Source organism: Nymphaea colorata, chromosome 8 (assembly GCF_008831285.2).
Source record: "Nymphaea colorata isolate Beijing-Zhang1983 chromosome 8, ASM883128v2, whole genome shotgun sequence".
Lineage (NCBI taxonomy): Eukaryota > Viridiplantae > Streptophyta > Magnoliopsida > Nymphaeales > Nymphaeaceae > Nymphaea > Nymphaea colorata.
The window spans coordinates 16,475,971-16,488,564 of NC_045145.1; the positions used below are offsets into that span (position 1 = coordinate 16,475,971).

At 41.5% G+C, this 12,594-nt stretch overlaps 1 protein-coding gene across 2 annotated transcripts; it reads right to left on the reverse strand.

Moving 5' to 3' along the window:
* Window positions 1–565: 565 nt before the first annotated feature.
* Window positions 566–7,367, reverse strand: LOC116259447 (uncharacterized). 2 transcript variants are annotated; one of them, XM_031637275.2, is made up of 7 exons: window positions 7,113–7,367; window positions 5,545–5,650; window positions 5,283–5,330; window positions 4,100–4,732; window positions 2,915–3,281; window positions 2,228–2,309; window positions 566–1,156 (listed from the first exon to the last, which is right to left on the reverse strand). In XM_031637275.2, exons 1-7 carry the CDS (start codon window positions 7,299–7,301, stop codon window positions 944–946), a joined length of 1,638 nt encoding a protein of 545 aa, XP_031493135.1. In that variant the 5' UTR covers window positions 7,302–7,367; the 3' UTR covers window positions 566–943. The 2 variants fall into 2 exon arrangements, with proteins under 2 accessions (XP_031493135.1, XP_031493136.1); XM_031637276.2 differs by lacking the exon at window positions 5,283–5,330.
* Window positions 7,368–12,594: the final 5,227 nt, after the last annotated feature.

The window sequence follows — 12,594 nt, forward strand, 5'->3', positions numbered from 1 at the left end:
AAGCCGGAGAAAAACGAGATTAGTTCATGCTGTCTAGCTTTTCCTTCGGACTACCGGGCTGTGAAAATTCACGCCTCCTTTTTTTCCTTAGAGAAGGCTGCATCCTTATGACTTTCAGAAACTCTCCATCTTACGGGTTTCTCCTCCCCTCTGGTCTCCGTTGCCTCGTTAGCTGCATTGCTCGACAGATAGGGCTGTAAGTAAAGATGTCAGCTCAGGGTCGGCTAAATTCTTGGAATATTGGTTTCGTATAATTTTAATATATGTATATATATATATATATACATAATAAACAGAAAATTAAAAATAAAAATAAAAACCAGTACCAGACAAACTCGACAAGTTTAGTCTGCTTCTAGGTGTACTAAACTATTATTCATACCTATACCATAAGATGATTGTGGAGGACTAGAGTCAAAACTCTACTCGTAACTTGACCTGTTTGGTTAACTTGAGTTTCCAAACTAAATCCAACTTGCAGCAACGCATTCAGTCGGTAGGCAAATTTACTCCTGTGCACCGGAAACATTGAGAACTTGAAACGCTCATGAATAGAGAAAATGTGTGTAAGCAAAGCACCATAATTGGTTAATTATGGACAAGGTGCCTTCGAAAATGAGTCCAAGAATGCGAAGAGGAACGTAGTTTCAGAAGGAACATTTGGAAAAAAAACACCCAACTGAAACACACTTCTATATCTCATAATCAGCGCCTATTCTAGTCAACGTTGAACACTGATGTGTAACCAGTTGACCACAGCTCTCTTATGAAATTCTTCCAGACAAGAAAACCAATTCTCTCATATACAATCGTTATCGCCCAACTGAACGACGAAGCTTAGCTCATGTAGGCAGTCTTCCTCTACAGCAGGCACGTTCAAGCAGTGCCCTGTGTCACTACTACGGAAATATGCCCCATCGATGGATTAATTGCTTCGCTGCTCCTAACATTCAGCAGCATGGCAGGTGAAGCAACCGCTCAATGCACCCATATGTCCAGTTCGACGAAAGATCGCAGCCCTCTCAGCTGTCTTTGCAGCTCGCTGTGCATGCATTGCCTTCACTGAGATCCTCATTGCATTTGCTTTCTTCTGCGCTGCTCTCAATTTATTCATGATCTTCTCCATGGAAGAGGACCTCAACTTCTCGAGTTTCACCTGCAAAATGGTGCAGGAAAAGGTTCGCAACAGCTTGAGTTTAAGCGTTCTCAAAAGGTGGAAGAGACGGTCTACGATGTCCTGTTCGACGGGGGAAAATTCCTAAATTTTCAATGAAAAGGTGAAGGCGCCACGAATAGGGGAAAGAGGGAGACGACCTCCACACTATTTGAACAGGTACGTGTGGCCTATCAGACTGTCTTATCTACCATTCAAAAATACACTTTGTTGAGGCTGTCATGGACAGAAAACTCCTTCTTTCTTGTACCCAAAAACGTGTCGAACTCCATCGAGTTTCCACTCATTGAATGCTGTTACTTGAAAAGTAGACGCTATTTTTCATGGAAGTGGAAGCGATTTAATGCCGCCATCACTTAGTAAAACTAGATATTTGACATGCATATATTGCCAAGCATTGGCTCAAATATTAATTTAGCAAATGTAGGCATCCCGTACAGCAGACAGCACGATCAAACCGCACTGCAAGCTTCAAAGATTTATTAAATTTGCGTTTAGACAAATTGAAGGCCCCGGTTGTTGATTTATTTCAGGTCATGAGTACCACCGTCGCCTAATCAATCGAACCATGTGGAAGAAGTCCTATAGCGGGTTTCACATTTTCCCCGGCCCCGCAATCTTTCATGGATTACGGTTGTTTACAGGGTCAACTAGATCACCTGGTCCCATCAAGGTGGGAACTACCACTGAGGGGACTCCCACCTCAAGAGAAGAGATGGATGCCCACTAAGCTCCGAACCACGTTGGGATGTCGACGGCTGGGCTTTGCTCCCAATACCCGACCAAAGTCTGGCTGCCGGTCTTGGAATTTTGCATCCAAGTCCATGCCACAGCTTAAAATAATGGCCATCCGAGGCCAATTTAGAGACAGGCTTGGTTAGTTACTTAAAATGATCCGGTCCAGATTAAGTGATGCCTTTTTTTACCAATTCGAATTAGAGTGGACCCAGACAAGTCAGATTCAAGTAAAGGCTACCCCAAACCGAATCTGACCTTTGTTTATGTCCAACGACTCCTCTTTCTCAAAAGGAATTTTGAAGTGAAAGATCTCACCTCGAGTTTTCGGATCTCGGCTTCAGCCTTTGCCTTTTGCAGGTTCTCCCAAGCTGCTATCTTGGCTTCCTCTCTTTTAGATCTGTCAAAAACAAGACGATATTTTGAAATTCGAAATCAACACTTCGCGGTACCCAAGGCCTCTTTTGGACAGGAAAATGGTAGTAAAAACCAATGTCTGCTACGCATTCAAACAAAATAATTGCAAGTAGTCAAGAAAACAAGTTGGGTAATGAGCTGGCAGCCTGGCTCAGTTAGGCTGAACAGGGTCTTTCGTTACTATGCAACTCAAAACTTTGGAATAGAAGTCAGGAAGAGTAAACCAAAAGCAAAGGTCCTAAAAATGAACATATGCCCATGTGACAGTAGATATCAAGAAACCATTTGTGCTGAACTTTGTGTTAAAAGCAAGCATACATCAAAATGAGTGAGATTCACCAAATGCATGTCCTAAGGCTAAGAATGAATGTCAGTCCCATGGTACCATGTTTTCTAAAAATTAGGCACAGAATCCAATTTTATATTTATCAAAGCCTGCACTTGCAAAGGAATAACAAAAATAGCCAAATTGTTGCAATCAACAATTCATTTTTACGAGGGATAGACTCGAGAAAACGCTGCTCCTTTTCAGCTGAAAATATAAAAAGCCGAAAGGCAACAGCATTTTAAGAGAAATTAATTGCTTACTTTGAAACGCATTTAGCAGTCTCTGCAACTTCCCATGCCGATGTGTGAGCATCCATGGTTTTCTTCTTCCAGTCGCCAACCTCCAGGGAGATCCTATCAACGAGCCTCTTGGATCGCCTGGTCATGGTGATCCGGTCGTCCAATTCCACGTCCCTTATCTCCAGCTTGGAGAGGCGATGAATCCGTTGCAACTCCATGATGGTCAGAGGGGGACGGGGAGATGATGGTGATGAGTCCCTTTCTCTAGGAGATGAGACGGTACTACTAGCTTCCGGGCTCATCTGTGTTGCCATGTCCCTTTTGGACACGACCGGAGAAATCATGGTGGCTGCATCCTTCGCGCCATCCGGTTTCACATTCGAGCAAACTGCGAGAATACACGACTCCATCAAGATCTCTCAAAAGAACAAGATCATTTTCCGCTAAGAATCTAGAATCTCTTTAATGTGGTTTACGATAATTTTAGTACTTGAGGATCAAGAGATCCAAGTTCGACCAGAAACAGGAAGAACTCCACCACACGTGGTCTAATGAAAGCATATTTTTGTATTTAATGAGGAAATTTCCATTCGCAAACCTATTCCCACCAGTTTTATCGTCTGATGCAAATCTAAGCTTTTCTAGTAACAGTAAACGGAAAAAAATATATGGTCAAAGTATATGTCGCAAGGATCAAGTATTCGTGTGGAAAATAGGATAGGTTTCCCGACTTAGAAGACAACGCATCAATTTGTCAATACTAGGGCGGGATCAGAGATTTTCCAGAGAGGAGTCTCTGACACGAACTTGCAAATAGATGCAGGTCTCCATCAGAAAGTTATCTATTTAATGGGTTTGTCCTTACAAGGCATCTGATCAAGGGAGCTAGTCTCTTTTTAAATCGATGAATATCAGATCCTCAATATTTGAAATATAACAAATAAGAAAGAAACCAACAAGTCTAACATGAATACTTATTGCTCAAGTCCTCTCGAAAATTTATTGGCCATGTGGCATGTAGAAGGCAAAATTTCTCCAAAAAGTCAAGGTATAGGTTTGGTCCCTCAAGCATACACTAAACTACGAGGCCTTAGCGACCAGTCTGTCTACCGTCCTCTATACGACCTGCTTGCAAGTTGTAACGTAGACCGGATGCGAAAAAAATCAAAATGCAATTAAGAAAGAAAAAGGGATCTATTAACTTGCCTGGGAGAGATTCCGGCGACTCGGGCGCCTGTATCACGAGATCAGACCAACCGTGGACGCTTGCAGATCGAAGCATACACTCCTCGGGGTTCGAAGACGCGGCTTGACCAAGGCCCACGCCCACGTGCCCATCCTCGCGGGAGAACTGAAACGAGTTCGACGGAGCGACCCTTGCCGTGCATGGGACCGGGACGGCCTGAGGAAACCCGGATCCGATCAGCGCCAGGGGTCCACTCTTAGACTTCGGCTTGCGCGGCGGGAGAACGGGCCTATTCGGGGCGTCATTGCTGACGGGGCTGAAGATCCACTTTTCTGCGTCCTCCCACTTGGAAGGGAGGCTCTTGCCGGGATAGATCTGCGAGGCAGTAACATGGCGCCGAACGCAGTTGTGGACCAAGGGGACGCGCTCGGAACTGCACCCTCTCTGCTGAGCGAGGCCCGAACGGAGAGGCGGAGTGCCAGGGCTCGCCAAGGCGCTTCCTGTTCCGGATTTTCGCGCGGCGGAGATCTTTTGCTGATGCTGCATGGTCATCGTGGCTAATCTGGGAGACGACGCGTAAGCATCGCCCGCGTTGTTTAGATCCAGAGAGGTTGTCCGTTTCTTCTCGGGCCTCAGGCGCCTCTTGTGGCACTCTTTTTTTTTTCATGTTTTGGAGTCGGAAACGCCAGCCAGAAAACAAGTCAGTGGGAAAAAAAAAATGGAAAGGAAAGGAAAGATGCGATCCAGCGCCTGATTATTGGTCCTAACAACTGTACACTTCTCAAAACTCAACATGTTTTCCATTCAATTTGCTAGAAACAAATCGACCATTCTTATACGTGTATATTTTTTTGCTTGGAAAAAATACAGCCAATCACCGTATCAAGACTGAAACATCATAATTCTGATATTCTGCTACCTATCTTGAATCAGTCTTCAATGAAACAAATTTAGATAGTTTATCGTAATACTAGCCGCGGAAATGGGTGTTGAATACTGTAATTCCAAATTGAGAAAAAGAGGAGCTTCAAAAATCTAGTTATGGTTGAGTTAGGACTTTTTCCGATCCACCAGCAAGATCAAGCATTGCAAATTGTAAGGCCGATGGTTACGACAACACGAATTTTCACTCTAATAATTCAGGAAATCGCAGTCTTCGGCCAGTCGTACTGAAAGGAATAACAAGGGATGCAGAAGGATTACCTTCCACAGCTGTAGAGAAGGAATACGTGGTCGGATCTACGTCTTCCTCTGGGAGAGAAGTAACATGGGAAAAGTTAAAACAACAAAGGAAACGATATAGGAAAAGGGGAGAAACAGTTTGTGGAATACGACTGAAAGAGATGTCTTAAATCGTACGCGGTAAGGTGGGAGTCAGAGAAAGGAAAGAGAAAAAGGCACATCCGCAGCATACAATAGCACACAAAAAGGAACCTATTTGGAGTAAAGAGTGGTGGTTGATTACCTGTTCTTGCTTTCTGCTTGTTTCGAGCATCTTTGGTCCTGCTTTTTGATATCACCTCCAGATCTGGAGCACGTGAAATGTCTTTGTAATCGCGCCCTGCCAAACTCTGGATCAAAGATTCAAAACAAATGCCTCTATGAATTTTCTTCTCGAAAAGTGACACCACCTAGCCAGATAGAAAACTCATGGACACGAATACTGAACAGGAACCAGCAAAAGCATAAAAAGGAAAGGATCCCCTCTCCATCAGCCCTCTCTTCTTTCTTTCCATTCCTCTCTTCTTTCCGTATAATTGATGCTCACACATTTTGCTTGTTGTCTTCAGTTCCTTTTTCAGTTTTTTGCTCTGTCCTAAATTTGCTAGTTTATGAGAAAACTGTTGCCTCTGAGCTGGTGGTTTTGTTGATTTCATAGTGCGGGAAGAATAGCATTCTACTAGTCTATTGAAAGGTAAAAGCGAAAAAAATACTTCAATGGCATGTAGAATGGTTCAGGTGCAAGATCCAATAAAAGCGAATTAAAAGCTCCTTTTATAGAAGACCAAGATCAAAACATTGAGAAAATTGAGGCGTTTGTATTATTGTATATATGCCCCATTTTTATTGCAACATGCAGATTTAGACAGCGTAATTTTGATTAGGAAAATGAGAAAATGATTTTTGCAGTAAAATTTTAGCCCGATAGAGTCGTCTTGACTAGAAACAAGAACAATCGAGGGATTTGTTGCAAACCGATCAAATGTCCTCGCCGACTTCGAACCGATCAACCACGAAGAAAAGTAAAACCACCCTAAGATATTTTAACATTAGTCTCTTGGATTATACGGCTAAAATTTAACCATTCAGTTGCAAATATGCTGTGGTTTAAACGAAGCAGGAAAAATCTAGTATGTTGCTAAAATAAGACTTCAGGGACCGACAAGAAGAGGTCGTGAATCGAAAAGCAGAACACTGATTTAGGCATTGCATGAACTTCTTTACTCCCTCTGACAGTACTGGTCAACAATATGCAAGTTTCCATGGAAAAGTCCGGCGCAAGTTGGGAGCTTTAATAGATAAATCAAGAAAAGAGGGAATCAATCTCTTTTACAACTATTCTCTTGTTCTAGCTCATAATACCTTAAGCAAGAGAAGATAAGATTCTCTTTCTTCTGGACTGACGATAAGATACAATTCAAGATCTTGACCTATTCCAGATCATTTTAAAAGAAAAAGGAGAACATTTTCTAAATATCTGAACTACAGGGGATTCGGGTAAGCAGTAACCAAGGACACTGATAGCTTCAGTATCAGATTTAAACAAAGAAGGATAGCGTTTCCCGAGTTTTTATAGAAACAGAGTAGTAAAAACGATAAGCGAGATCGCCTATGCACGAACGTTCTCCTTCTACTTTTTTCCAGAAATCCAAATAATAACGCCGAAGCGAAAGCCCTACTTCGCTCCAAAAAGGATCGAAACAAAATCACGGGCGGAAGGATCTTAAAAAAGCGGGCTATTCGCGAGAAACTCGGAGAGAGGACAGCAGCAAGATACATCAAGAAAAACAGGACGGAAGCGGAAGAATGTACCTTGGAGCGATCGGAAACCATCGACTCTCGATCCTCGCCGTCGGATTCGAAAGACGACCGGCCGATGCTTGCCGTCGCCGAGGAGAAGAGGCTGAAGTTGGCCGCCTGCGTGATGACCGAGTCGGGACTGTCATCTCGGCCCTTCGCATCGGATCCGACCGTCGATCTACCGTCCGTGAACCCCAGCATTCCGGCTTCTCCTTCGCAGCGATGGACGGACGAAGTAGTCGGTGGTCACCGGGGACGAGGCCGACCCTGCGAGCAACAGCAGGAGCTTTATACCACATCTTTTTAAAAAATGACATGCATGTTCCAAGCATCTTAAAATGGCGGGTATAACCTCGGGAGGGAGATGGATGGGCTGGTTACTTCGAGGGATTTTGGGGCGTCAATGTAATAATACGAAAATCCTAAGGGCATAAAAGGATAGGCACAGAAAAGCAATAAGAGAAGGGGGAGTGGTGCCGTTTATTTTTATGCGTCCTCCACGACAGAAGCATTCCCGAGGGAAGGGGGCACAGGTCGTGGGTCCTACCAGCTGCGTGCTTATTCGCTGCAGCTCCAGCTCATTGTCGATTAATTATTAAGAGAGACGCGCCCCGACGGATCCGAATATTTTTAATATGATCTGACCCGATTCGTGTCCAGGCCCAGTTCATGTTGGATCTATTGGTCCAAGAAGCCGAATCGAAGTTACCGGTCAAACTGACAAGGTCCATTAGTTTGCAGCAGCAGACCTTATATTTGTTTAAAAAATAACATCTAAATTGACAAACGATAATTCATTTATCTACCAACTCGACCAACTATATTATGCTTCTTAAAACGCTTACTGGTTTTTATATGCTGCAAATTAGTCGCAAATGATGCCAAAATATTTAATTCAACATATGATGAACTGGATTGTGGTTTCAAGCATATCATTAACTATCTTTTTCACCGTACGTGACAATGGGAACCTGCATATGTCACAAGGACAAGCCAACATAACAAATTCAAATTCGTAGCTCTTAACTTTTTTTTTTCTTTTTTACTTAGAAAAGGATTCAAAATGTGTTCATTAACGCAAATGTTTTGAAATCTATTAAATACGTTGTAACGAAAGATACTTCAAAATAATAAAATGGTATTGAGATATGAAAAGTTATACGTGAATTTAGTAAAGATAAGTTCCTGTCACTCGCATGTTCAAGATCCATAAACCCCCAAATCCAAATAGCCTCGACACCTTCGAGATCTTGATGCATAGGATCCTTATCCACAGCTGCACGTCTTTCCCATCATGCCGATTGTTCACTAGGAATCCACGATCATGTTCTTAAAGGAAAAATCTTAATGTACTACAGTTTTTTTTAAAAAAAAACAGAAGGTATAACTACGCCTTTCCAATTCTAATAAAAAATTTGTTCCTATCCATGCAAAGCCTAATAAAAAACGATAAAATATTTGTCTTTCTCGCTACTTGTTCCCTAAGCATCATGTCCTTTCATCTGCAGCATCACTAAACAATCATAAATAAGTTTACTTTTACCGGTCAATTGTACCATGTTCACATAGGCACTATACTCAAGGTTAGCTCCACTAGTGATTGGTTCACACTTCATGTGGTAATATCCTAAATGAAACAATCAAACAGTTTTGTCACTTAATAGATCTATATATGTATAAGTCAATACAATATACTGGATAGTGGCTAGATGAAAAAAGTTTAAAATTATAATTATAAAGTCATCATAAACCGTCGTTGCAACATAAACCATGGCTAATGTGAATTTAACAATTGTTTTTAGTGGTACATGTTTAAAATTTTAATCTTCCAACAATGTTTAAAGTAAATTTGTAATTTTAGTCGTTAAGCAATATCCTGCACTTGACAGTATTGAATTGCTTTATATGTCCATAGATAAAAGAAGTGCATTCAAAAGGAAACCGCGTCTTCACTAGAGACATCATTGCTTAATAATAAATCTTCTTGCTGACCACAATCCTTTTAGTAAAGAGTGTCGATATCGGCCTTATTGTACAGCAAGACGGAAGGAATTCCATAAGTCTTACGTTACTATGCCGTATTAACTGTTGCTATTAATTGCGAATTTATGCAGCGGGAATCTAAATCTACTTTGCGTCTTTTAGGCTTTTGGCTAATCACCATTTTAAACGTATCTACACTTTTCGCTCGCACCTGAAACCTGATAAGAATATTATAACCATTGCTTGATATAAATAGAGATAGACTTCTTTATTCAAGTTTTTATATATCGTTGTCGTTCTCTTGCCAAATATTAATCGAAAAATGTTATTAAAACGACAAATACAACCGAGTTTCATGGAGCCATGATAAAGGAATGGAAGCTTCAAAGCACCCGCCAATGTACGTAGAATCTCAGTTGGGTTTAAATATATGTAGATTGTACTGTGTACATCACCTGAACTGGTTGGCAATAAGAAAAACGAGATATTGTAAATCGAGGTATTCTCTGATAATCGATTAATGGGAATAGTTTTTTTCTTTATACTTTCTTGATTGTTATGGTTCCGCCCTGTCTTCGGGTCTACAATTTGCTAGAACCAGAAATTTTGAGGTGGATTCTAAATAAGTGGTAATAAATTCAGGGAATGTCAGATTCACGTAGGTATCAGAATCAATGTCGGTGTAACGCAAATAGATGCCATATCACCTCATATTTGAGAGGCAATTCAATGCAATCTTTATAGACACGATGGATTCAAATTTCAAATCGGGGCAGATATCAGTGTTTCGCCTTTCAATTTAATGCATTTAATTGCCTCAGACCCGTGGCCGAATGCATGCAATCTTAGGACATTGGATCCGAGTGATACAAACACTGGCCCACATAATATTCAGAGAATTTATTCCATTGACGTTGCCGTTCTGTGTCAAAAACGGAAGAGGCATGGTAAACTATTGGGCAGGTTCAGTCTGCATGTTCACGTTGTGATATAACTCCGGTTGACATGTCAGGCAAGATTCAAAAAGGAAAATAGCATTGAGAGCTTTCCGCATTTTTTTCTTATGTAGACGTGAAGAGCATTTTCTTAAACTTGAGCCGGGAAACAACAATTATACCGAGAGAATTAGAAGCACGATGATTTTTTCAAAAATATTGCGAAAAGATTAGGTTTCCAAATGGAAATTCCTCAAAGGTGAAGTTAAGTGAGTGGGATGCACACCATTCCCAAAGTGGATCTTTGACCCGGAGGAAAAGGACCGCACCTCGAGCCTTGCCTTGCGCGTACGAAGCACGAAATGGCCGGCCATTCGCATTAACTCGCCGCTCCACCGCCCCCTCGCTTTCGCTGATGGACACCTCGCATCTTGCTCTCTCGGTTGAGCGTTAAGTCGATGTTCCAACTTACCTCTCGGGCGGGCCGCGTACCCGGTACTCGGTCCGACTCGGGATCAGGCTCGGGTTCAGAAAAACAAGGTACTCGATTCAGCTCTCGGGCTCAGGCTCGGTTTCAAAAAACAAGGTACTCGATTCAGCTCTCGGGTCAGCCCGAACGGGCCCTAAAAGCTTTATTGAGGCTTGGTAATTTATTTTTTTATTTTTATTAAAATTTATATATATATTATTATCATTAATTATATTTATGTGTTATTTTATATTTAAAAATATATTTTAAATTTAATTCAAGGACTTAAGCCGAACTGGGACTCGGGTTTTTGAGTCGGGCTGAGCTGGGGCCCAACTTTTAAATGTCGACATTTAACGTGACTAAGCTTTTTAGTAAAACCGTGTTTTCAGAAATGTGAACAAGTTTTTACTGTCACTGAAACCCAGGTTTTCAAAATTGGATCTGGATATGGAATATTCAGGATCATATCCAAGCAATTTCCGACGGCCCCAGAAGCCAGTGGAATAATTCAAACATAAAGTTGCAGCAAGTGGGGTGGCATGTACAAGCATCTGGACTACAGTCCAAGCACATGCAATACTGCAAGCCTTGGTCGCTTCGTGGGTACGGCAAGCTTGTTGTTGTATCTGCTCAGGTAGGGTCCAAATGCCGGATCTGTTTAACTCTGAGTTCTTTGAAACCGAGCTCCACGTGGCAATAACAGGCAAATCTCAGTTCCAAATTAACTGGCTCTTGTTTGAATTTGATAGGAAGAAAACAATGAGACGTATAGTGCTGTTAAAAATCAAACAAAATGGCGAATTCCTAGACTCCTGGATTTTTCAAAAAAATTCAAACTCCGGCATCCAAACCAAAGGGGTGAGTCATGACCGTCCGGGTGGATCCAAACGGGGCCTACAGTGCATTATTGAGGTCCGGACTCGGCATGATCAGACTTTGAAATTGGGTTCGCATTGGATTGTGATTCCCGACACCCACTGGCAGACGGTGGAGCTGGCACGCAGAACCGACGGTCCGAACCAATTTGAAATTTCTCATCTCTCGTCAAACTCGAACTGAGATTTGAGGGTTGTAGTATAGCTGGTTCAATTGGTGGGCTCGTGAGAGTCCGATCTTCCTTATGAGTTGGCATGGTGACATTTTAGTTGATGGGTATATCATGCGCTCACTCATATCCTAAAACAATTATAAATCTTGGGGGCTAAGAGAAAGGAGGAGCGGCATCACCCCCTTTTGCACCAACTTCTGCTCACCCCTTAACTGCACCGCTCAGCCACAAGATTGGATTCTTTCCCACCTAATTGGGACCCATGGCCCTAAATTGTAGGCTAAATGCCGGATCCTCGTTTTAGCTGTTTTTTTTTTTTACCCTTTTTGCATTTTGTTGACTTCCTTGATATATATATATATATATATATATATATATATATATATATATATATATATATATATATATATATATATATATAGCATGATCCATTGCACTGTCAGGTGTTTGAATGTCTTGGATCCAATGTTGTCAAGCTAGAGGAAGCACCCACAATAATTAAAATGATGATTAGACTTTTATGTCCCTGATAACAACTAACACCTTGAGGATATAGTGTCTAATATGCACAGTCACATAGGTATGCCTATTTCGACATTCACATAAGTTGCCTTATTTTTGTATCATAAATGAATTTCACGTGCCCTTAGAATAAATGCAGTTTAGTCAAAATTTAGATGGAGGGGCACAGAGATATGCAAATAATACAATATTTGAAGGCAGAAATGTAAAAATAATGTGGGGGCGGGTTGCCACACCAAACCGCATGTGGCTCCCGCACTATCTTAATGCTATTTTTTTCACATTTATTAATTTCAAAACGAGTTTCCTATAGATCACGAACTGGTGCTTACGAGTCCACAATCAGCGGTAGCATATATAGGGTGAAAAAACGAGCTAAACAATAGAAGTGGGCTTTTTGCTTTTAGATACCTACTATATTTAAAAGGCGCATAAAATAACATGTACAACCTATGGACCCAAAAACACAAAGTAGCATGTATGATATATGTAGAATATACGTGAACGAGTCCATATAAAGGAAGACTAATGGAA

Coding starts and splice junctions, on each gene's coding strand:
- LOC116259447 (XM_031637275.2), bottom strand. CDS start 7,301: ATGCTGGGGTTCACGGACGGTAGATCGACGGTCGGATCCGATGCGAAG. Junction 5,331..5,544: donor CAAGCAGAAAGCAAGAACAG/GTAATCAACCAC, acceptor CTTCTCTCCCAG/AGGAAGACGTAGATCCGACC. Junction 4,733..5,282: donor CTTCTCTACAGCTGTGGAAG/GTAATCCTTCTG, acceptor GAAAAAAAAAAG/AGTGCCACAAGAGGCGCCTG.